At 45.9% G+C, this 21,407-nt stretch overlaps 1 protein-coding gene across 4 annotated transcripts in view; it reads right to left on the bottom strand.

Moving 5' to 3' along the window:
• The window catches only part of RGS8 (regulator of G protein signaling 8), a 29,187-nt gene extending 14,149 nt beyond the window's left edge, over positions 1-15,038 (bottom strand). Inside the window, exons 1-4 of one of the 4 annotated variants that reach the window (XM_036836395.1) lie at positions 14,837-15,038; positions 14,619-14,691; positions 10,040-10,141; positions 8,947-9,011 (exon numbers count right to left, since the gene is read on the bottom strand). In XM_036836395.1, the coding sequence (XP_036692290.1) occupies positions 8,947-9,011; positions 10,040-10,141; positions 14,619-14,638 (187 nt within the window). In that variant the 5' untranslated portion in view covers positions 14,639-14,691; positions 14,837-15,038. Of the gene's footprint in view, positions 1-8,946; positions 9,012-10,039; positions 10,142-12,574; positions 12,704-14,618; positions 14,694-14,836 lie in introns of those variants that run through there. The other 3 variants (XM_036836385.1, XM_036836375.1, XM_036836405.1) reach the window with 3 other exon arrangements.
• Positions 15,039-21,407: the final 6,369 nt, after the last annotated feature.

Below are 21,407 nucleotides of genomic sequence, written 5' to 3' on the forward strand. Positions count from 1 at the left end.
TAACCCCAAATCAGACAGTATGCTGCAAGTACGCCACAGCAGGCCAAACACACCATTTGGCTCACGGAGCTGGAGATTCTCCGGCAGGACAACACCTGCCATCACCTCCTCTGTGGCGACAACGGAGGCCATCAGGTACCACTCATAACCTGGAATCTGTCTAAACTCTCTTCTTTCCCGCAGCTCTGATACCCACCCTACGTGTCCCTCCCAGGATGCAGGGGCACCTCAGAGAGCAGACAGGCATACTCCCCCACCCTGGCCCGGGGACACTCCAACAAAGCACAGCTGAGTGACCTTGTAAAGGTGCATCCTGTTCACGGGCAGCCTTGATCCAAACTGTGTTTGCCTGCATTTCCAGGGCAGGCTTCAGAGGGAGTGGGAGGGCAAACAAAGCAAAATGTAGCACTTGAAATTTACCAGGATTTCAAGGGAAGAGCTTGAGGAGAGATGAGGAAGGAGGGGAGAAAGGCCCAGGAGGGTCTGGACCCGAGAAGCGGCACTGCAGCAAAGACACTCTGAAAGCCTCGTGGAGGCCTGCACAGACCGTGGGGATCCCCTCCTCCTCTGCTTGCCCTCCCCTCTCAGCCCCTCTCCCCATCCTTTCGTCTTCCCAGGGCCGGCTCTGAGCAAGGCAGGGTGGAGGGTCACTGTGCAAAGAGAAACTTCATCCCGGAACAATGGAAGTGAGATGGGGTGGAAGCCTCCCTCCACCGCCCCGTGGCTGCAGGAGCCCCTCCCCTGCCCCAGAGCAGATGGCGCAGCGGGCCTCTGTGTACTTGTCCCCAAGCTGGCCCAACTTTCCTGCTCATGTGACCTAGCAAAGGAACTGTATGAGGCTGCAGCAGGATTCCTTCTTCCCATCTACATCGTTTCCTCCCCCTTCTATCACCTCCCGCCTCCTCCCAGCAAGCCTTTCGTCTGGTCCTCTCCCTAACGCCTCAGCATCTTTCCCCGCTCTTCTCCCTTTACTTCTGTCCTCCGTCCCTTTTCGCTCCTCCTTCCATTTTTCCCCTTCTCTCCACCAGGACCCTCTCCTTCCCTTCTGCTTGTCCATAAACTGCAGTTGGTTAAAATACAGGATGCCGGTTCATCTCTGAAAGGCTCATCAGCATCTACTGGCATCTCTCAGAGTGAGCTGCTTTGTTAGCTGTGCTTCCTTTGCCCACACCTGCCATGCACCATCCACCCCCCCTTACCCACTCACCCCCCTGGGGTATCCCAGACTCAGATCCCTCCCCAATACTCAGAGAAGTAGAGTCTCCCCCTCCACCACCCCCACAGATTCCAGGCTGCTGGAGAGTGATTCCTCTCTGACCCCTGAAGCTATTCTGCCTGGGGCTGTGTCCTGGCTCTGTGTGACCTTGAGCAAGATGCTTAACCTCTCTGTGCCTCAGTCCTCTCCTCTGTGAAATGCAGATGCTAACAGTACTTCCCCCATGGGGCCGTGGGGAGGAGGTGAGTTAATACACGTAAACAGCATGCAGAGCCTGACACTAACACAGTGATTGCTGCACATGTGTTTGCGATCATTATTCCTGTACTTTGCTGGCTTAAGGAATCATTGGACAGAACGTAACATGCCTACTACCAAAAAACGACCCTGGTAACTTAAAGATGATGGGTGAGAAACCGTTCAGGGGAATGAGAGAGAAACAGGAGGATCTGCCTTTTTTTTTTTTTTTTTTTTTTCATTTCATTTTCATTTCACTTTGGCTTTCTCTGCATGACCTTCTAAGTCAAGACACTTAAGAACATCAGACATTTTTGAGATTAGTGTCTGTTGAGTCGCAGGAAAGGAAAGGATGGTGTCCACAGTTCCTGGAACACTGGACAGAATTTCGGCATCCTCCCGAGCAAGCACAGCATCTCCAAGAACACTCCCGCGGCCGCACACGCTGCCTGCTGCCGGCATCTTCCCTCTAGTTCTTTGATGCAGGGTGCTTACATAAGAAAAGAAACTGGGTCACTATGAATGAGCAGTGCAGCTGGTGCAGCAGGGAGGGTGGCTTAGGTAACAGTTCAAGGTCCAGGAGCCCTGATTTAGCTGGCACTGGGGGTGGGCTTGAGCCTAGTTCAGTTCCCAGGCTTGGAAAAAAAGATCACAAGAATGATTTTTTTTTTTTTTTTTTTTTTTTAGCTTTCTGCTTGCTAAAGTATAGTCCCAAAGACCAGAGTCCTCTTGCATCCCTGATCAATTGTGAAAAAATAAGCTGGTTAATGGATCCAAGGTCAGACAAAGGAGAGGAGAGGACAATACATTCATAAAATCTAGGATACATATACTAATGACGAAGTCAAAACCTCTTTGATTCAAAACCAAGCTCACTAATTTGAAATTTGTGATGAGAAAAGCACCAGGATCAAAGCCTTTCTTTTATGTTATCTATAAAATGAAGGTTTTAAAGCAAATAACTGGGGCTAAGAAGATTTAGGTAGGAAGATTATTTACAGAACAAACTATTTCCAGTTACTGACATTTACTGGCAAGCAATTAGTATGCTAATTGTACTTCAGTCTTGTGATTTGCGTAATTTTCTTCAATGATCTCTACTTTGTTAGTATATATATAGCAAGATGATAGATTATGATAGTAGTAGGACTTGGTTGCTAGACTCTTTGAGTCAGAAAAGACATGGGACATCCTATGATCCAGCCCTACACGGAACACAAGGAAATGGTGAGGCCCTGGGGTTGCATTGCTTCTTATTCCTAGGACGTGGTCACAGAAGAGGAAGGAGAGCCTGGGTCTTACAACTCCTAGTCCAATGTTCCTTCTTATTTTATCAAGCAGAAACTGAGTCAAGTAACAGAAAAAACGTGGTAGAGCCTGTATCTGCAACTATTGTAAGAAATTGGCAAGGGGTTTTTTATTAAAGGGGTGACAAAGGAGATGTGCCCCAAATAGGGTGAAAGTTTAGCATTCACAAATGACTCCTTTAAAACAAGAGAAGTATTATCAAATCCCATGGACACCAGTCCACAGCCTAAAAGATTTCAAAAATTAAGTGTTTAGGAATGTTTTTCTGGTTGGTTTGACATAACAACACCGCAGGGACTCTCAAAGAGGAAACATACCAGATTCACCTACTGGACTTTTAAAAACTACATCCCAGACGGATGCTTTCACATACATTGAGGGGTAGTTGGGACAGTATGAAGAAGGGATGCCAAAACCTCATGTGGCAAAAGGGGGTGAGGTATTATGAGATTGGAATAAGCCCACTGGTGGTGCTGACGTGAACCCCACCCTACCCCCAGAGTTCAACCTCAAGCTGCCTATGGGATCAAGAAGCTGACACCATCTCTAGCATATAGGAGTCACGAAAGGCATGCGTTCTCCATGAATTTAATGTTGGGTTATAATAAAAATAATAAGAATATTTACCCTTCATGGAGCCCCCCACCATGTACCAGTCATCATGCTTAGCATTTCACAACCGCAGTCACATTTAATCCTCGCAACAACTCTACAAGGTAAGTCTAAGCATTCCCCTTTTACAGATGAGGAATGTGAAGTTTATAGAGTTTACATAATTTACCAAAGGTCACAACTGGTAAGCAAGAGAATGCGTGTCCAAACGCTTTCATTCAAACCTTTTTCAACAAGCTTTTAATAGCTACCTTAGATATTCTTGGCACTCCTTCTATAAAGGTTAAATGCATCCATGTTCCTGGGTGCAAATAAAAATTATAGCAATATAGAGAGGGTGGCAAGGAGGAGGAGAAGTTTCTTTTCTATCCATCTCTAGTTCGAGTATCTCTTTCTAACTTTTATCCTCACTTTATGCAGAAAGCACACCTGCCATATTTGTTTATTTACTGTGAACACTCTCCACCGTGCCTGCTACACGTGTGGACTCTGCAATACATGGACGATGTCCCGTTAAAGGGATGCGCTGCCTGAGAACTTTGGAGAACGGCAGTACAGTCTTTAGTGTGTTTCTTTGAAAGCACAGACCACCTGCCCCGCCAGGAGGCTCCAGGTTCATAGTTTCCCGTACTTGTGTTCTAGAGCAGTGTTTCTCAAGCTTCAGCGCACATCAACATTACTGGGGGGCTTGAGCAAAAACAGACTGCTGGTTCCCACTCCCAGAGATTCTGATTCAGTAGGTATGAGATGGGACCCAAGAATTTCCATTTCTCACAGGCTGCCATCGGCTCATCAGCTGCTGGTGCTGCCTTCCTTGGATCCCACTTTGAGTGACACTGTTCTAGAACCTTTTGGCTTGCAGAGGGATGTGAGGAGAGCTGTGTGACAGGTGGAAATCTGTTTGTTAAACGGTACATTCTAGAGCTAAAGACCATTTGCATGAACAAGTAAGGAATTTCATGAGCTGATAATTTTAGTGTTTGCTTGTGTGGGGTTTTCTGCTTGGTTGCTATGTGACCAGGTCACTTCATTCTATTTTTCTATATCTCAATCGTTATCCCAAAGGGGCTAATTTTTTTTAAACTAAAAGCTTCTTTACTGCTCTCTTTTGCTCAGAGATGAATACTAACTCTGCAAATGTAAAACAGCTTTCAATTACACTATTCCATGAACCTAGCCTTCCCTTGGCCTGGCGGGGACGGGTCAGCATGGACCCTCCATGCGCTGCAAACAATGAAACAAAGCTAAGGACCACATGGAGGCCCAGGGGGAGGTGCTCTGTCATCCAGGTGGGGGATCAGGCTGAAAGAAAGAGGGAAGAAACTCTGTCTACACCTTCACCTTAAAACTGGGATGAATTTCAACTTTTACGTCAAAAAAAAAAAAAAACAGAAAACAAAGACAGGAGGGAGGGGCAGAGGGAAGGAGGGAGAATTGATTCAGAGTTAAGGACTGAACGTCCTACTAAAAGCTGGACAAATAACAAGCATATGCCTGAACCTCATGAAGAATAAAAGCAGAAGACACAGAATTTTGTGCTCTCCAGCAACCTGTCAGAAAAGATTTCCCACAAGCTGGGAGCCTTCATTCTCCCGAGTATGAACTGCAGAGGTGGGCGCATGCACACATGCCCCTGGGGACAGACTAGGTGCACACACACAGACAGCAAGTCTATAATTGTCACTGGATGAACAGGAGAAAGATGCCAAATTAACACACATTAGAAATCCCTCCCTATCTAATGAAGCCATCAGCACTTTCAATTTCATTTTTCATTTGTTAGTTAGGAAAAAAAAAAAAAGAGCACTTAGCAAGTGGTTATCTCCCAGACCTCCACTGGTGCAGCTTTAGCTCTGCACTGCACTTGTAAGCAAATGTAATTGGAAATAAAATTCCTCCCCAAATATTTACGTTCCAGATTTTTTTATTCTAAAAAATAGTAAAAGTTGCTTTCTTTTTTTCCTGAGATTTGAACCCGCGAGGTGCATCCCTGCCCAGTGGGATCCTGCCAAGGAGAGGAGAAAGCTTCATAACACAGGTACCTTCGCCTCTCATCGGGTTGCTCAAGCCATTTCAACTCTCAAGCAGTTTTTTTTTTTTTAATTAATTAATTTATTTTTATGGCTGTGTTGGGTCTTCGTTTCTGTGCGAGGGCTTTCTCTAGTTGTGGCAAGCGGGGGCCACTCTTCATCGCGGTGCGCGGGCCTCTCACTATCGCGGCCTCTCTTGTTGCGGAGCACAGGCTCCAGACGCGCACGCTCAGTAACTGTGGCTCACAGGCCCAGCCGCTCCGCGGCATGTGGGATCTTCCCAGACCAGGGCTGGAACCCGTGTCCCCTGCATTGGCAGGCAGATTCTCAACCACTGCGCCACCAGGGAAGCCCTCTCAAGCAGTTTTACATAACCCTGCAGGCACCATGGTCTCAAACCACCTGCCGTAGGTGACTAGTGACTGCCAATCCTGGTGGTTGCTACAGACAGCATCCTAGAATAATAGGGCAGAACTCAATCCAGCCCCCTTGGATCCAGATCCTTCACTGTAGAGATGAGGAAACAGATTTTCCAAGACACTGAAGGATTCCGTCAGGGCTGCCCAGCTATTTAGCAGCAGAGCTGGGTCAAAATCGAGAGGTCTGACTACCAGTCAGGTTCTTAATTCTGCAGAAGTACACGCCCTGATTAAATGGAACAATGCTCTAAACCAAAAGCAGCCCTTCTGCTCCGGATCGGTGAGGACGTCTAACATCGACAAGGTGGCATTTAAGAGGAACACTGAATGTCAGGATTCTATTTGAAATCTTGAGGCCCCCTAGTCTTAGCACGTGGCCTTATTTCTTGTGTTATCTGTATCTATGTCTGTTTTCTCGGAAACCTGCGTTCTCCACCAGGGCAGGACTGTCCAGTTCATCTTGGGGCCCCTCTCCCATCAGCTGCTTAGCATAGATTTTGTCCGTAATGAAGACTCAGGACACCTTTTTTAGAGTAAATGAGTGCCCTAAACATCCAGGCAGAGCAGGATGGCAGAGATGTTCTGTAAACTGAGAATGGGAACAAGAACAATTATGTGAATTTTCCGAAATAGAAAACTCAGGGAGGACAGCTGCCTGGAGAATTACCAGGGAGTGGGCTCTAGACTAACACGCGTTTTTCCATGGCCCAGTCGTTCAGTCATTCTCCTTTCTTTTAGGACACTTTGTTGTTTTAATTGAAAGCCCTGCACACCTCTGATCAACTGCTGTCCCTCGTAAGAGACCAGCACACATGTAATCCCTTTGCAAAAGCTTAATCAGCCCCAACTGAGTCACAGTACTAACCCAAATTAATTAGACTTGCGGAAAGTTGTCAACACTCTTGGAGGTAGGCTGGGCTCTGACCCTCCACAGCTTCACGGGAACCTTGCAATTCTGCCAGAGGCCCCTGAATAAAAGCCCCTTGCTTCTCAAAGACATTCACTCCATTGGCTTTTTATTTCCGTACTAAACAGAAATAAAAACGAGCATCAGACTCCAAGAAGGAGCACAGAACTTCAAAGTTCAAAAAGCTTATTTCTGTACTGGTTTTTTTTTTTTTTTTTTACAAAGAAGCGAAGCAATCTGGTGTTGGCTTGTAACACTCCTTAGTGGAATCCCCAACTCAGAAAATTGTGATTGCATTCCTGGAAACCCAAAGCACCCCTGATAGAAGCAGAACCAAGTGTCTTTAGCTCTCAAAGTCATTGAGTCAAACAAACACAATTAAACCTCTAAATCACCGGGTCTTGCCACTGCAGAAATCCAAACATACCGTAAGCTTCCATCCACTAATTTTACCATCATAAACTCTGTCTATAAAGGCTTCACGTTAATCGTTGGCAGCGAAACTTGCATTTTTATTCTCAAGCCACAGTTATTTTTCATTTGAGAAATACAAGCATCATTTTTGAAAAACTCCACCATATTCTTACAAAACACCTTTGCATAGAGAACCCAAAATCATCTAAAGTTGTCCTCTCATGAAGATTCTCACACCCAGGTGACAGGTAGCACACAGGTATTTCCATCCCCATTTAAGAATGAGGAAACGGCCTCAGTGACTTAAACTGAGTCAATCATGAGGCTGAAATAGAAACCAAACTTCAAGATGACCTTGAATCAAATCCAGCCAGGAAAGAAGGTGTAAATTGATAGTGACACTTGTTTAGCCTAATGTGATTCCAGAAAATAAGTCAGAATCACCCCATAAAAAACAACTATCAAATCCTAAGTATTATCGTACATATTCCATTACCTCGGCAGATTCACCACAGAAGTTTGCTGTTTGGGGGGTATAGCCATATGTTACATGTGCTGTTCTCTTCTGCTTTATTTTCTTTCCTAAGTGTAATCCATAGAACACTAAAATGACTATTTGTCTCACAAAATTACTTGCTACGATATGTGCTTATTCTTAAATTTTGCATTTTGTTTTAAAAATCTAGTCAAAAGCATTCGTTAATTAGTACTAGGATGAGGGGCATAGTAAGAGGGAACTCCTCATCCAGATGAAAGCAAAATCACTTCTAAAGACATTTTCTGAAGACTGAGGGACTCCATCAAGGCCATCAACTATCTGGTAGCCGAGCTGGTTCAAAATCGAGAACACAAGCATGAGTACCAGACAATGCCCTTCACTTTGTTGTATCAGAATTATGCCCCCCAAGTAAGTGGAAACAACGCTGTAAACTAAAAGAAGCCATTCTGCTCCCAGATCAATCAGGACTTCTAATATCAGCAAGATGAATTTATGGGGAGCCCTGAATGTCTGTGTAAAACCTTCTTTTCTCTTCAAAAGACACTTCCTGACTCCTATTCTCCCACTCCCATGTTTTTCATGCCACTAGGATGTAAAGCCCAAGGAACTTGGACTTGCTTATGATAAGAAAAAAGCAAGAGCTGAAAAGTCTGGCCGCCATCAAAATGCCCTTCCCACGCTGCAAAGTGCACAACTCTTTTTGCCTTTGTGGGAAACAGAAGGCATACAAGATGAGGAAAGGGGAAAATGGAAGAGGAAGGATAGCAGAAGTGTGTACAATAAAACTTGTACCCAGTCGGAAGTTGAGGGGTATAGTACAGCTGGGGTAGTAAACCCCCCAAATAAGGAGGGACAAGAAAACTCAAAACTCTGCCAACTCAAGTCAATAACAAAATGCATAGAATATTCATTTGACTGATTAGTAACCTGAGGCTCTCCAGTGACTTGGGGGGAGGTCATCTCAGTTTATAAAACAAGCTTTGGATGGAATCTAGACTGTCATTCCCATTGAGCACATCACTGCAACGCCCTAAGCCAAATTCTTTCTTGCTAAAGTTGCTGAGAACATGAAGGCTCCTTGGGACCATCCTTTCAGCTCAGAATACAAAATAAGGGCCCTCTTCCCACTGCATTTAAATTATGTTTTCTTGTCTATAGGTCCTCTAGCCAGGAGGCTCTGTGAGGGCAGAGACTGGAGCTGTCTTGGACACCAGGCACAGTACCTGGATCATGGCAGGTATTTGGTGCATCTTTTACAAAATGATTGATTTGCCGAGACCTGATGAAACCTGAATTCTACTTACACTTATGGGAGAGAAGCACATCAAAGGAATCTGCCCACCTCGTAGCTTCTTCTGTGGATAGTCTCCTAGGAAAGAAGAAACATCTGTCTTGAATACTTCTGAAACGACCTCCTCTCCTTCAGCCACCACTGAGATTTGCTCAGGAGAATAAATCAAAACAATGGAGGGCAAATGAAGATCATACCTGGATTCCTACAATCCTGTCGCTATAAATGTATATATTCTTAAGCAGCTGATGGAAAAATCTCAGGATTGGAATTCTGTAAGTTTAATATGTTGGCTTTCAGTCTAAAAAGCAAAACTAAGAAAGCGCATCGTTTAAAGATGTCACTGTAGGGGAATTCCCTGGCAGTCCGGTGGCTGAGACTCTGGGCTTTCACCGCTGAGGGCCCAGGTTCAATTCCCGGTCAGGGAACTAAGATCCCACAAGCCAAAAAAAAAAAAAAAAAAAAAAATCTAAAAAAATAAAAATAAAGATGTCACTGTAAACCAACTATACTTCTAGTTAATTAATTAATTAATTAATATGTCACAGTAACAATGGGAAGAAACTGGACTTAGAAAAAGTTAGGCTGAGCTCCTGACTCCATCTCTTACTGTCACCTTAGCTTCCTCACATCTGTAATGGGAATAACGGCACCCATCACAGAATCTCGTGAGGGTTAAATGAGGTACCATCTGTGACATCACTTAACACAGTATAGGCACTGGATCCAGTTTATCTGAACCTAAGCAGAATTTTAGAGTAGATTTGAGTAATTTGTTTCCAAACTGAGAAGCTCAGATTGACAACTAAGTAGAACCAAGAAGTATCCTACACTGCAGCTTTATAAGAGTGGGGTGCATGATATGGTTTTCTTAGGAGAAAAAGGAGGGTCCCTATTCTGAGATCGTTAAGCCATACACTTTGAAAAGGAATATAACATTTTTTCATTCATGTTCAGAGATATAAAAGGAGCTGCCAAGAGGCAGGAAATTATTGTCACTCGGCTCATCTGTTCAGCCATCTACCAGAGAAGACGAGGCTGTATAGTCCCACAGTGGGCATCCCATGGTCGGCACCCCGGGAATGCTGTGTGGCCATATTACTCACTTCAGAGCACGGTTGGGTTTGTCGGGAAGAATAGCTGTGAAATCACTACACGAGTCGGACTTGTGAGACAGGCATCCCAGTCGAGTCCTCATCCCTTTGTTCCTGCAACAAGCACAGGGGCAGAAGGATGGGGAACTGTCATAATAATAACTGTCAGCCCCATAAAGCGCCCCTGGAGTTGCTGTGGCAGGAGCCAGCACTGCCCCCTCCCCTTCTTCCCCAGGTGGCCCCTGAAGATCTCATAAACAAGAGGAGAAACACCTAGAGGATCAAGGGCAATACTCACTCCCCATCTTGACTACCGGAATAGTAATAGGTCCCCTACCCTTAGAGGCTTAAGGCTTTTTAAAGCTGACATGCAAGTTGATGCTAAGTCAATGAAGGTCGTTAGCTTGGAAGAATTTCTAAATTAGGATTCTCTGTGGGGAAAGGAAATACAGTGATGACATAATAACAATCCACATTTTGCCCTCCCACTAGGAGGGCAAAGTAGCAGCAGCAGCAGCAGTAACTCCTGATTACAGAGCCCCAGTGGTACCCATATGGAGAGCAGAGGGATGCTTGCATGATACAGGGATGCATGTCATAGAATCTCAGAGCACAGACAAAGTATGGGGCTTCAGGGCAGGTCAGTTCTACCTCAGGTCCTTCCTACCGATCCCACAAACCTGAGGCTATACATGAATGGCTACAGACCAGTGAGGACTGATGCCTACAGGTGGGGAGGAGCTGTGGGTACAACCAGCCATTAAGAACCAGGGTGCCCTTTGTCAGCACTTTCACTTAACTAAGCTCTCATACACCTATTTATATTTTGGTTTATCTCAATCAACATATGTAAAATTGTAACATGCATGCTTAGATTTCTCATATTTTTTATTCTCCTAAGGACCAGACACTTAGTAGTTATTTGTTGTGGCAGATCCAGTGAGAAATTATGCTGATGTCTCTTTCTGACTCTTAATATTAGGCCACTTTTACCTTTCACTGAGATTGGCAAACTACAGCCCTGCAAGATACATGTTTGTGTAAATAAAGTTTTATTGGAATGCAACACCCCATTTGTTTACATATTGTCTAAAGCTGTTTTTGAACACAAGGGCAGAGCTGGGTGGTTGCAACACAGACCGTATGGCCCATGAAGTCAAAAATATTTACTCCCTGGCTCTTGACAGAATAAGTTTACTGACCCCTGGCCTTTAACCATGGCAACTCCTCGGATGGAGGGTAAAGCTAAGAGGGAGGGGTTTGGGATAATCAGGACTTAAGAGTGACTGATAAAAGGGGACTGCCACATGCACACTGGTAACAGTTTTCCATGGAAATTGTCCTAGAAGATGTCATTCTCTTTGTCGAAAGGAAGTTCTTCCAGCCTGGTTTTCCCTTCCTCATTTTCTCAAATCCTCGACCTGGGCAGAGATGTTAGATCCAATTCAAGCTCTTTCTTTTACTTCAAATGGGTTTTCATCTCTGACCCTGGTAATTGTTCACAGAAATCTTATCCAACAAATGTCTACGGGGATGGTATTACATTTGGCAGGGATGGACAACACTTGTATTCCACAGTCCATCTCCGAGGAGTCTTTTAAGGCCAGAACATTCAAGTTCTCAGAAATATCTCCTCTTCTGCACAATCTGTGCCCCTACCGCTCATCTCAGCCAGGTGCATTGTGAAACCATCGATTTCCTGGCATTTCAAAATATTGGCTACAGCCATTCTCCCTTCCTTGACAGTGAGCATCTCATGTCCACTCACTGTTACAAATCACGGGGTGCCCCAGCACTAGGCTATTGCGGCAACTGATTAAGGGCCCTTGAGTCATCACATTCCATGAATTCAAGTGCAGGTCCTGCCCAGGCTGCACCACAGGCCAGAACCGACTTAGAGTGAGTCGGTTCATTCCTTGGTGCCTCAGAAACATCAATCATTGAAGAGTCAGGTCGATGCCCCTAAAGGGCAATTAAGAGGATTTCAAAAAACGGCACATCCATGCAAGCCATTTAACAAGGTTTAGCAGGGGCCAGGGGAAAGTGTGCTACTTGTTACCAAGACAACAGTAAGTCTCCCAGATAGTTCGCAAAAATCTTCCGCAAAATATTCTTTGGGGCAAAATAGTTCTATTTTCCATCTTGTCTGAGACTTAACCTTTTAGACAGGCCTGAAATAATAGGAGCAGAAGCAAGAGTCAAAGGTTAAGGTCACTTAAGAAAAAGACTAGACTTGCCCTCGTGTTTCTTCTCTACCCCGGAAACTCAGAGACCCCTAAATGGTTCCATGCACACTCATGCACAGTCCCACCCCATAGGTCCCGGCAGAGTGCGGGAGGGCCTTGCAGATGCTGCTTGCAAGGCCCCAACTTTGCAAGGGGCACCCGGGGAAGGACAGCGCCGTCCACACAGGAGGCCTGGGGGACGGACGCCAGTGGCCCACCCACGGCATTAGGAGGCTTGGAGCAGGCTCAGACAGCAGGGGAGGTGGGAAGGTGGAGGAAGAGGAAAGTGGCAGGGATGAGAAGAGAGGTTAGTATCAGTTACCTGCGTGGCATCAGTAAAGCGGCCATACAGGCACCCGCTTACAGTTAACCCTCTGGCTGGTGTGCAGGGACGTCAGGGCGGGAGATAAGACTGCGGGGCACAGGGATTTACCCTTTCACGTCCTCTCACCTAAAATCAAAGAATCTGCTGTAAGAGCGGGCCCCCTCTCTTATCTGACTGCACTACAAGTCCTCCTCGCAGGTGACTTTCTGCCAACGGAATACCTCCCCCCACACCCCACCCCATGCCCCACGAATGTCTGCTGGTCCTGAGCAAGGGTGACCAACCGGCGGTGAATGAGGACCAGTTGTTGGGTGGCTTCACATTGCTGCCTGTTGGTCAGGAGGTCCTGCTTCCCCAACCACTGGCCATCAGCGTAAAGTGGGACACGAGCCCCCGGGGAGGAAAGCACAGGCATGGCAAGCCAAAAATTACAGTTCTCTGTGTCTTACTCGAGTGGGACCCAAGTGACCAGCCAGCCCTGGGTGGGGGAGGAGTGGTCAGCACTTGCTCCAGAATCCTTTGATTGGCTGCTTCTCACCTCCCTCCAAGGGAACGTGTCCCAGAGGTGGGAGTGCCGGAGCCTGGGGAGGGCGTGAGCGGGAGGAAGGTTGGAAGAACTCCAAGGGAGGCTTGTCAGGCACTGTCACCACTCAGGTTTGCTCCTTTGCAGGGATCACAGGCACAGGCTGAAGAAATGAATATGCAAGTCACTCTTTCCTGCCCACATGGAGGCTGCCTGACCTTCCACATTCTGCAGACTGACCTGTTCCCGACCCGAAGCAGGAAGGGCATCAGGGAAAGGGGGTCTTGAGGTGGAGGCCTGATAGACTAATAATCTGTCTCTCCTGAGGGTCCCATTCTCAGAGCATCAAACCCTTCATTCCCACAGAAGAAACTGACAGGAAGAAACACATGAGGAGAGCAGCCCACCAATAAAGGGTTCCCCTGGGGAACCGTGACACCAAACATAGAATCCATTTTAAAAGAAACTTAATTTAGATAGATAAGGTTCCAACACGACCTATGCAGGTGAAATTATTTTGATATTACCTAGAACATTTCACAAATACTTTTGAAAAAACCTTCTCTAATAATACTATAATCAGTCAAATTAAAAGACTGCTTTGTTAAAACTGGGGAAAAAATTTAGTTAGACTTCGTGTAAAGGCTCATCTCTGGGAGACCGAGCCAAGGCTGTGTTCCCTGACAGCAAGGACATTTCCTTAATCTTTGTCCTAACTGTGCATACACCTGCTTGCCCAGAAGTCGGGAAATCAAAGCCCTTTACAGCTGTAAGGGTCTCTAGAAATCATTGTTTGGGGTACCTTAGCCTCGTTTTCTCTGACCTGTGGGATACAGCCCCAGAGGAGAGGGAAGTCTCCTTTATTACCTTGGGGCTCAGCAGAAGCAGGTGCTATCACCCACATTCACAGCAGGCAAGGTCACCTGGGGCAGTTATCACCTGGTCTCCTGTCACTGCCTTGTCGCTTTTCCCATCCTACTGCTAATCCACGCTGGCTTCCGAGAACTGCTGAGATGTCTGCCTCTCTCTCTTCCAAATCCAGCACTGGCCATCATTGCCCTTCAGCCCTTCCACCACCCCTTATATTAACTTAAAGTCGATTAAGTAAGAATCTGCAGGATACTCTGACCCCACCTTTCTCATTCATCCCAGCACCTAGGGGCTCTTATCCCATTTGGCCCTCGACTTCTAGGGGACAGACTTTGGGGTTACTCAGAGCCCAGGAAGGCCGAGGGTATGATGGCACCATGCTACATGTGCCCTAATAAGTGGGCATCAAGTTACAGGTGACTCTGGGGCAGACAGGGTGGGACATATTGGAAAGCGAGGATACTCAAGGAAAAAAAAATGGTTAAAAGCAAAGAGCAAAGATTTATAAAGAGGGGAAGAGAAACTAAGAGCCTCAGCGGGAAGAAAGCAATCAATATGCATGGAGAGACAGGTTAATTAAATATGCATAATGCAATCAGCCCACACGGGCACCCAGAGAGGAAAGAGAGAAGCCAAAGCAATACTCACTGTCTTTGACCAGTCCTCATGGCCTGCGGGTCTTTGCCAACGGGATAGTCAGAGAGGTTGCGGGTAAGGAGCTCTGGGGAAAGAGTAGATCTTTCTCTTAGCAAGCAAATCCTTGGCGGGTGAAGGGCATGTGTGCATGAACACAGAGGCACATTTGCACACGCACACACACACGCACACAAACACACATATTCACATTGCATACATGCACAACACACCTCCCACCACTTGAGCCGGGCAGCACGCGGCCCCGCCGAAAGCTCTGCTCTCTGCTTGTCACATTCGGTAAATACTGAAGCAGCCTACACCCAGCGGGCGGCGGCTCAGCTCCCAGGCACAGTCTGCACGCCCATCCTCATTGGCAGGATACAGGAGGTGCCCCTGAGCAGAGCTCGCCTGGCACTCCTCCCGCACTTTCGTCTTCAGCCTCACTAAGTGCTTCCCTGCTCCTCTGGCCGGAGCTCAGCAGCTTAGGGGGAAGTCCCCACAGCCCAGAGCTACCCTCCTCTGCACCCAGAGGCTGCCCAGGGCGCAAAGAAGCCAGAGGTATTAACTCTTTCCCGCCACCAGTGAGCTGAAAATCAAGGGTCCAGGGGGCCTCTTCTAAGACGCTCTGCTGCTGGCCGAAGGCTGATTGTTGCTTAGGGAGCAGGGAGCGTAAAGATCTTGCCCCAGACAGCTGCTGACAGCAGGAGCCAAGCCGAATCAAGTCTCCTAATGAACCAGGAGGAGGGGGCTGTCTTGTTGGGTGTGACGTGATGTGATAAATGCAGACAGCAAGAAAGCCACGGGGCAGGTCACACATATAAATTCCACCCCCTTTCTCCCGATGTCTATTGTGCTGCACTACCGAGCCAAACCACACAGCCCTGAAATTACCCCGCTCTGCCACATCTCAGCTGTCCCTCTTACTCTGCAGTGGCATGCCTCTCCCAGCCCGTCCCGCTCCCCAGCACCAACCACACCACTCCTCACTTCCTAACGAGAAATCTCCACCTCCCCAGACACATGTATTTCCAAGTCGATGCTCCTGCCTCTCACCTGGGTTTCCTTACAATGGAAATTCACCCCTCTCCCTCATCCATCACCTAGCAACTTCCCCCTACCTGCATTTGTTACGGAATGAGACTTTTCCCTTTGTTCTGCCCAATCTGCATGTTGTCTCTATTTTTCTGTCTTCTGCATTTTTTTCTTCCAAATCACCTTACCTACATGGATCTTTACACTGCCCAGCTCAGTTCCAGAAGGAGGACTCTCTCTTCCTGCTTGCCCTAGTACAGCGGTTCTCCAAGTGTGGTCCCTGGGCCGGCAGCGTCAGCACCACCTGGGAATGTGTTAGAAATGTAAAGTCTCAGGCCCCACCCCCCAGACCTACAGAACTGGAAACTCTGGGGATGGGGCCAGCCTTCCGGGTGATTCCAATGCATGCTAAAGTTTACAAACCGCTGCCCTGGGATAAAGCTTACTTACCTTCTCCCCATTCCGCTCTAGGTCTCTAAGGCAGAGCTTCCTGCTCCCACCCAGGACCTAGCTCCAAATGTACCTAGACTTTGCTGCAAATCGTTTCTGAAACCCAGAAGGCAGCATCTGCTAGAGGCAGCAGACATCTCTATGGAAAGTGATGCTTTTATAATAAAGATACTAGATTCCATTTGTTGAACCTTTTACAACGTAGAAAGCGTTGTCATGTATTGCCACTGGACAACCCCATGCCATAGTCAGACAGAGTATTATTATCCCTGTGTCACAGATCAGAGAACTGAGGGTAGAAAAGGTGACCTGCCTTTTTCAAAGTGACACAACACGTCAGAGGCCAGCTCAAGGACCAGAACTTGTTTTCTTATGACTCTTACAGCAGAGCTTTTTCCACTACGTCACACCTGGACCCAGTCTTTCCTGGCAGATCTATTGGTGCATAACCTGTACTCTCACAGGGCACTGATTCTGCTGCAACCACACGTTGCCTGAAGACAGGATGAAATAAAAATTCTGTTGCTGCCTCTACAGTAACTCATTGTCTCTCTCTGAAAATGTCCACAGTGCCCCTCTGTTAGGTAAAAGGAACTTAGCGTTATAAAAGGAGATGCGAAAGAAATGTTTTCCATTCCTCAGAATTCCTGTCTTGAACGCTGAAGTTAGCTGGGGTTTAGAATTAAAGCATAAAGAGAATCCTTCACTCCTGGGCATTTTCCTGGTGTACTGCACCGTAAGTAAGAGGTACACAGATAAACTGGAGAATAAAAGCCCACTGATAAGCACTTCGCTAATCCAAGATAAGTTTATATTATAAGGTGGATCCCCCCTGGATTCCCTGCCCAGGGCTAATGTTTAATGAGCACTTAGTATGTGCCAGACACTGTGCTAAACATGGCACTTCATTATCTTATTTAACTCGCACAACAAACCTACAAGGCCAGCATCTTTATCATCCCTACTTTACAGATGGGAAAACAGAGACAAGTCGTTTATAAGTGGCAGAGCTGGTGTCTGATACCAAACTCCATACCTCCAGCCTCTGTTCCGCCTCTCGCCTTAGCACAAAGGCAGCGTCATCGTGGGACCTCAACCGGGGCTAAAATATTAGGAGGAAGGGCTCCTCCAAGTCTTAAGCTGCCCAGTCCTGTATCCAGGATTTTAAAGGCACCAAGGAGACAGGGCAGGGCTGCAGATGGGCCCAAGTCTCAAGTGGAAGCTGATCAATATTAACCAGGAAGTCAATAAGCCAACCCAAATGTTTAAGGAAAGATATCATAATGAATAAAGCTTTAAAAGAAAGAACAGGAATATAAAGACAGAGGGTTGAGAGTGTGTGGACATGCCTCTAGCATGAGTAAAAAGAAAATTAAAAGCATTCCAAACTTTTTTTTTTTTAACCAAAACTCTCCTAAACATCAAGGAGTAAGCACACAGCACCCAGTTTGAGTAGCACAGACCTAGCACAGGCCCCTCTCAAGGTAGGACTCTAATTTAATCTTCCTTCCTATAGAGGCAGGTACATAAAGAACTCCCGGGGTCGGGGAGGGGCGTGGTATTAAACCAAACCAAAAGGGTTAAGAAGCATCCTAGCATGGTCTTCTTTCCTGAAGGAGAGAGACAGGAAAAGGCAAGCAGGCTGGAGGGCTAATGAGAAAGGCACTCGCTATTTGGACTCTGGTCCAGGGATGCAGAGCTCTGGATTCTTCTCTGGTTACTGCTCCTGAGTTGCTGGCTGAAGAATGGACGCAGAACATTGCCGCTGTTCGAGACAGATGGTTTTTCCCAGGAAAACAGTCACGATAAGCCCTGCTCTGGCATCACCCGCTGCCCTGTACCTTGTTGCTTGTCCCACTCTGCCTTTGCTCCTGGGACACACACAGTCCTCCCAGGCACCGGCCACGGCTTCTCTCCAGAATCAGTGCTTTGGTCCTGCCTCTTTTGAGCTCCACGCTGCTTTTCCAGAGGTCTTCTAGACAGCCCCACCCCTCTCAGACCCCACAGACTCGACTGCCCCCAAAACAACCACCTTCCCCTCCAAGTGTTCATGACGTCACTCTGTTCTAGCCCCTCAGGGTAACAAGTGCAGGTATTTGGGGTTTCTTTTCCTCCATTCCCCTTGCTGAATTGGTTTTTAAACCTTGTCATTGTATTTCTGGTATATTTCTCAGTTTCATCCTCTCCCATCCATTGACACTGCCATGTCAGAGGTTATCAGCACCCAGCACAACGCATATGCCCTCCCACCCACTCCTAACTAACTGATCTTCCTGCCCCCGTTTCATCACCCCCATTCCTCACAAACCTGCTGGCACACTCCACTTCCACGAGAGTTACCCACTGAATAGGTACCATAAAGCGGATCATCAGTATAATCGTCTTGGATGGGCTCCGTTGTAGCTCTCTGTCCTGCCTGATAGTCCAATAATTTGGTCCCATTTACCTATCCAGTCTCATATCCCATTGTACACACGTGCATGTGCGTGTGCACACACACAGAGACACACGCATGCACGCAAGCACACACCTGATTCCTCTGCTGGTCCCTCTGCCCCGAATGTCCCCACCCTGGGTCTGCCTCTTAACTCCTAGCTCCTTCTCAAAACCCAATACCTCCAAGCTAAAATTTCTCCTTTCCAAAGCTTTTCCAGTACTTCCTCAATCAGGAGGAATCCCCCCATCCCAACACCACCGCTGTGCTGTGTGATTCTCTGACAGCCTGCATCACAGCCTGTAGTTTATCCTTGTGATTTATGTTTTCAGAGCCTCCCAAATGACTGTGTGCTCCGCAAAGACAGACTCTCTGACTTACTCCCCTTGCTATAAATTCTCATTGCCCGGTATGGAGCAGGTGTTTAATAAATGTCAGCTGTATTTGATTTTGAGTGCATGAGAAAATGTGAAAAATCACCGAGGGTTCCTTATGGCAGAAACACACCAGACTTCTGCAGTCTCCAGGTCAAGAGGGAAGTCAGTCTAATGCTAATGACACCCAGGGGCAGCAGCACAGGTACCTATGGCATCTGCAAACTATTGTTCCCAACAGCCTGGTCAGGGCAGAGCGGAATTAATCAAGAGCAAAAGGACACCTGCCATTGTCACACAGGCCACAGAAATGTTATTACATTGAAGATAAAGGGAATTACAGTCTGCAATATAATATTTTTAAAAGGCACGATAGTGGAAGAGGAGGTTTATTGCCAAATGCCCCCTGTGTGCTTATTTAATCAACATACCACATACCTAGGATAGGACCACATTAAAAGCTTTTAAAAAAACAGTCATTTTGATATTAGATTTGAATTCTGGTGAGCATGCTAAAGCTTTTCCACAAATCTTTTAAAAGCAATTTCCAGTTTGTAGCTTCCTAGTAACAGTAGAAACATGAATCAACATATGCCACATTGATTTGGGGTTTCCATGGAGACTGGAAGGACACAGGGAAAGGAAGGACAGAAAGAGGCCACTTGGCCCAAAATTCCGCTAAAAAAATGCATCTCGATTCCATTCCTCTGAGCATTAGCAGCCTCATTTCCTGTTCATCAGTTCAGGCATCCAGATATTTAATTTGTAATAAGCCTGCTTGACTTCGCACAAGGAACATCAGAGGGGACATGGAAAAAAGTAGCAGCTAAAGGTGTGGGCCCATGAGATTTGCAAAGAGGACCCGAGAAGCACGGGATGTGGAATCAGAAGAAAGGGCCTCCGGTCCTAACTCTGCCATTAACTAGCTCCGTGACACTAACTGCCCTTACTAGCTGCCTGATTACTAACTAACATAATCAAAAGCTTTGAATGTCAATTTCCTCATCTGTAAAACACAAATTAACACACCTGCCCTATTTTTCAAGGTGGTTAAAAGAAAGAAATGAGACAGTCTGTGGGAAGGAAAATGCTCTGCAAATTCCAGCACACTGTACCCTGTTATTATATTTAGTGACGTTCTGAGCTTCTCTTTAAATGGAATTTTGCCAGTGAGCAAGTATATGCAAAACAAGATTGATGACTTAGTAGACTGACCTGGAAAGAAAGAACAGTGGGTTTGACAGCCCTGAGTTTCCATCCCCACTCCTTGATTTTCCAGATCTGTAACTGTGGGCAAGTTACTCTCCCTCTCTGAGTGTTATTTTCGTCATGTCATCGGCTTGTTATAAGGATTGTAACGATCCTTATACCAATGTCATCGGCTTGTTATAAGGATTATAATGATCCTTATACCAATGTCATCAGCTTGTTATAAGTATTAAATTAGATAATGTCATCAAGTTTAGCACAATGTTTGACAAATTATTTAGGCGTATCAACTGTTTCATCATCTGTAAAATGGGAATTAGAATTCCTACTGCTTCCCTACTTTACATAGAGGATTACTTCGACGATACCTGCTCAGCTATTTGATAAGCTGTTTGGGAAAACACACTAAACAAATAGATGTTATTATTCAAAGATTAATGTTTGCCACCTGCTAATCTAGGTGACAGCAAAAAGTGTATGAAACACATCTGTAAGGATTTTCAACCTTGGTGGATAGTGGGTTACATAAGTCTCTATTACTATTTTCCTTTTCTTTTGTTCCTCTTGAGCCTTCATGTGTCTCCCTACCACTCCCTGCAGGCTTTTCTTCTTTCTAGCCTCTTTTCTTTATTCATTATTTTTATACTTCTCCTTCTAAGTGTGTCTAGAGGAATTTTACAATGAAACTTTGGAGGCTTTGGTGTCTAAACTGCAATTGTGCCTTGGATCTAAAATTAAATGGCAGACCAACACTGGGGGAAATTACATGAAATCAGGAGATGTTGTAGGATAACAGAGCTATCTCTCAGACAATGGTCATCGGTGGTAAAAAAAAAAAAAAATCTTAAGAAGCACATCCACCTAATGTAGTATATGGAATTTAATTTGCATCCTGATTCAAATTTAAAACCATAAAAATATTATGAGACAATTATGGAAATGTGAGCACTGATTATTGTTATTAGTGTGATATTGATATTGAGATTTTTTTTTCCTTAAGCAACCTTCTTCTTTAGAAATACACTTGGAAATATTTAGCATTGAAATGATATGCTATCTGGGAACTGCTTCAAAATCATCTAGGGTGGGGAGTGCAAGGGGGTCGAAGCTGAGTGGTAGGTACAGAGGGGATCATTGTCCTATTTTCTTGACTCATGTATATCTGACATTATGTATAAAAATATTTTTAAGTAGTGTGACCAGTAACAATATGTGCTTTAGTAAAATGAGCATACCATGTGTAAACTATCAGCGCAAGGAAATCAAAATACGGAAGAAAAGTGCAATTTGAATGGAAATTGA

This window comes from Balaenoptera musculus, chromosome 1, assembly GCF_009873245.2.
Source record: "Balaenoptera musculus isolate JJ_BM4_2016_0621 chromosome 1, mBalMus1.pri.v3, whole genome shotgun sequence".
NCBI classification, from domain to species: domain Eukaryota; kingdom Metazoa; phylum Chordata; class Mammalia; order Artiodactyla; family Balaenopteridae; genus Balaenoptera; species Balaenoptera musculus.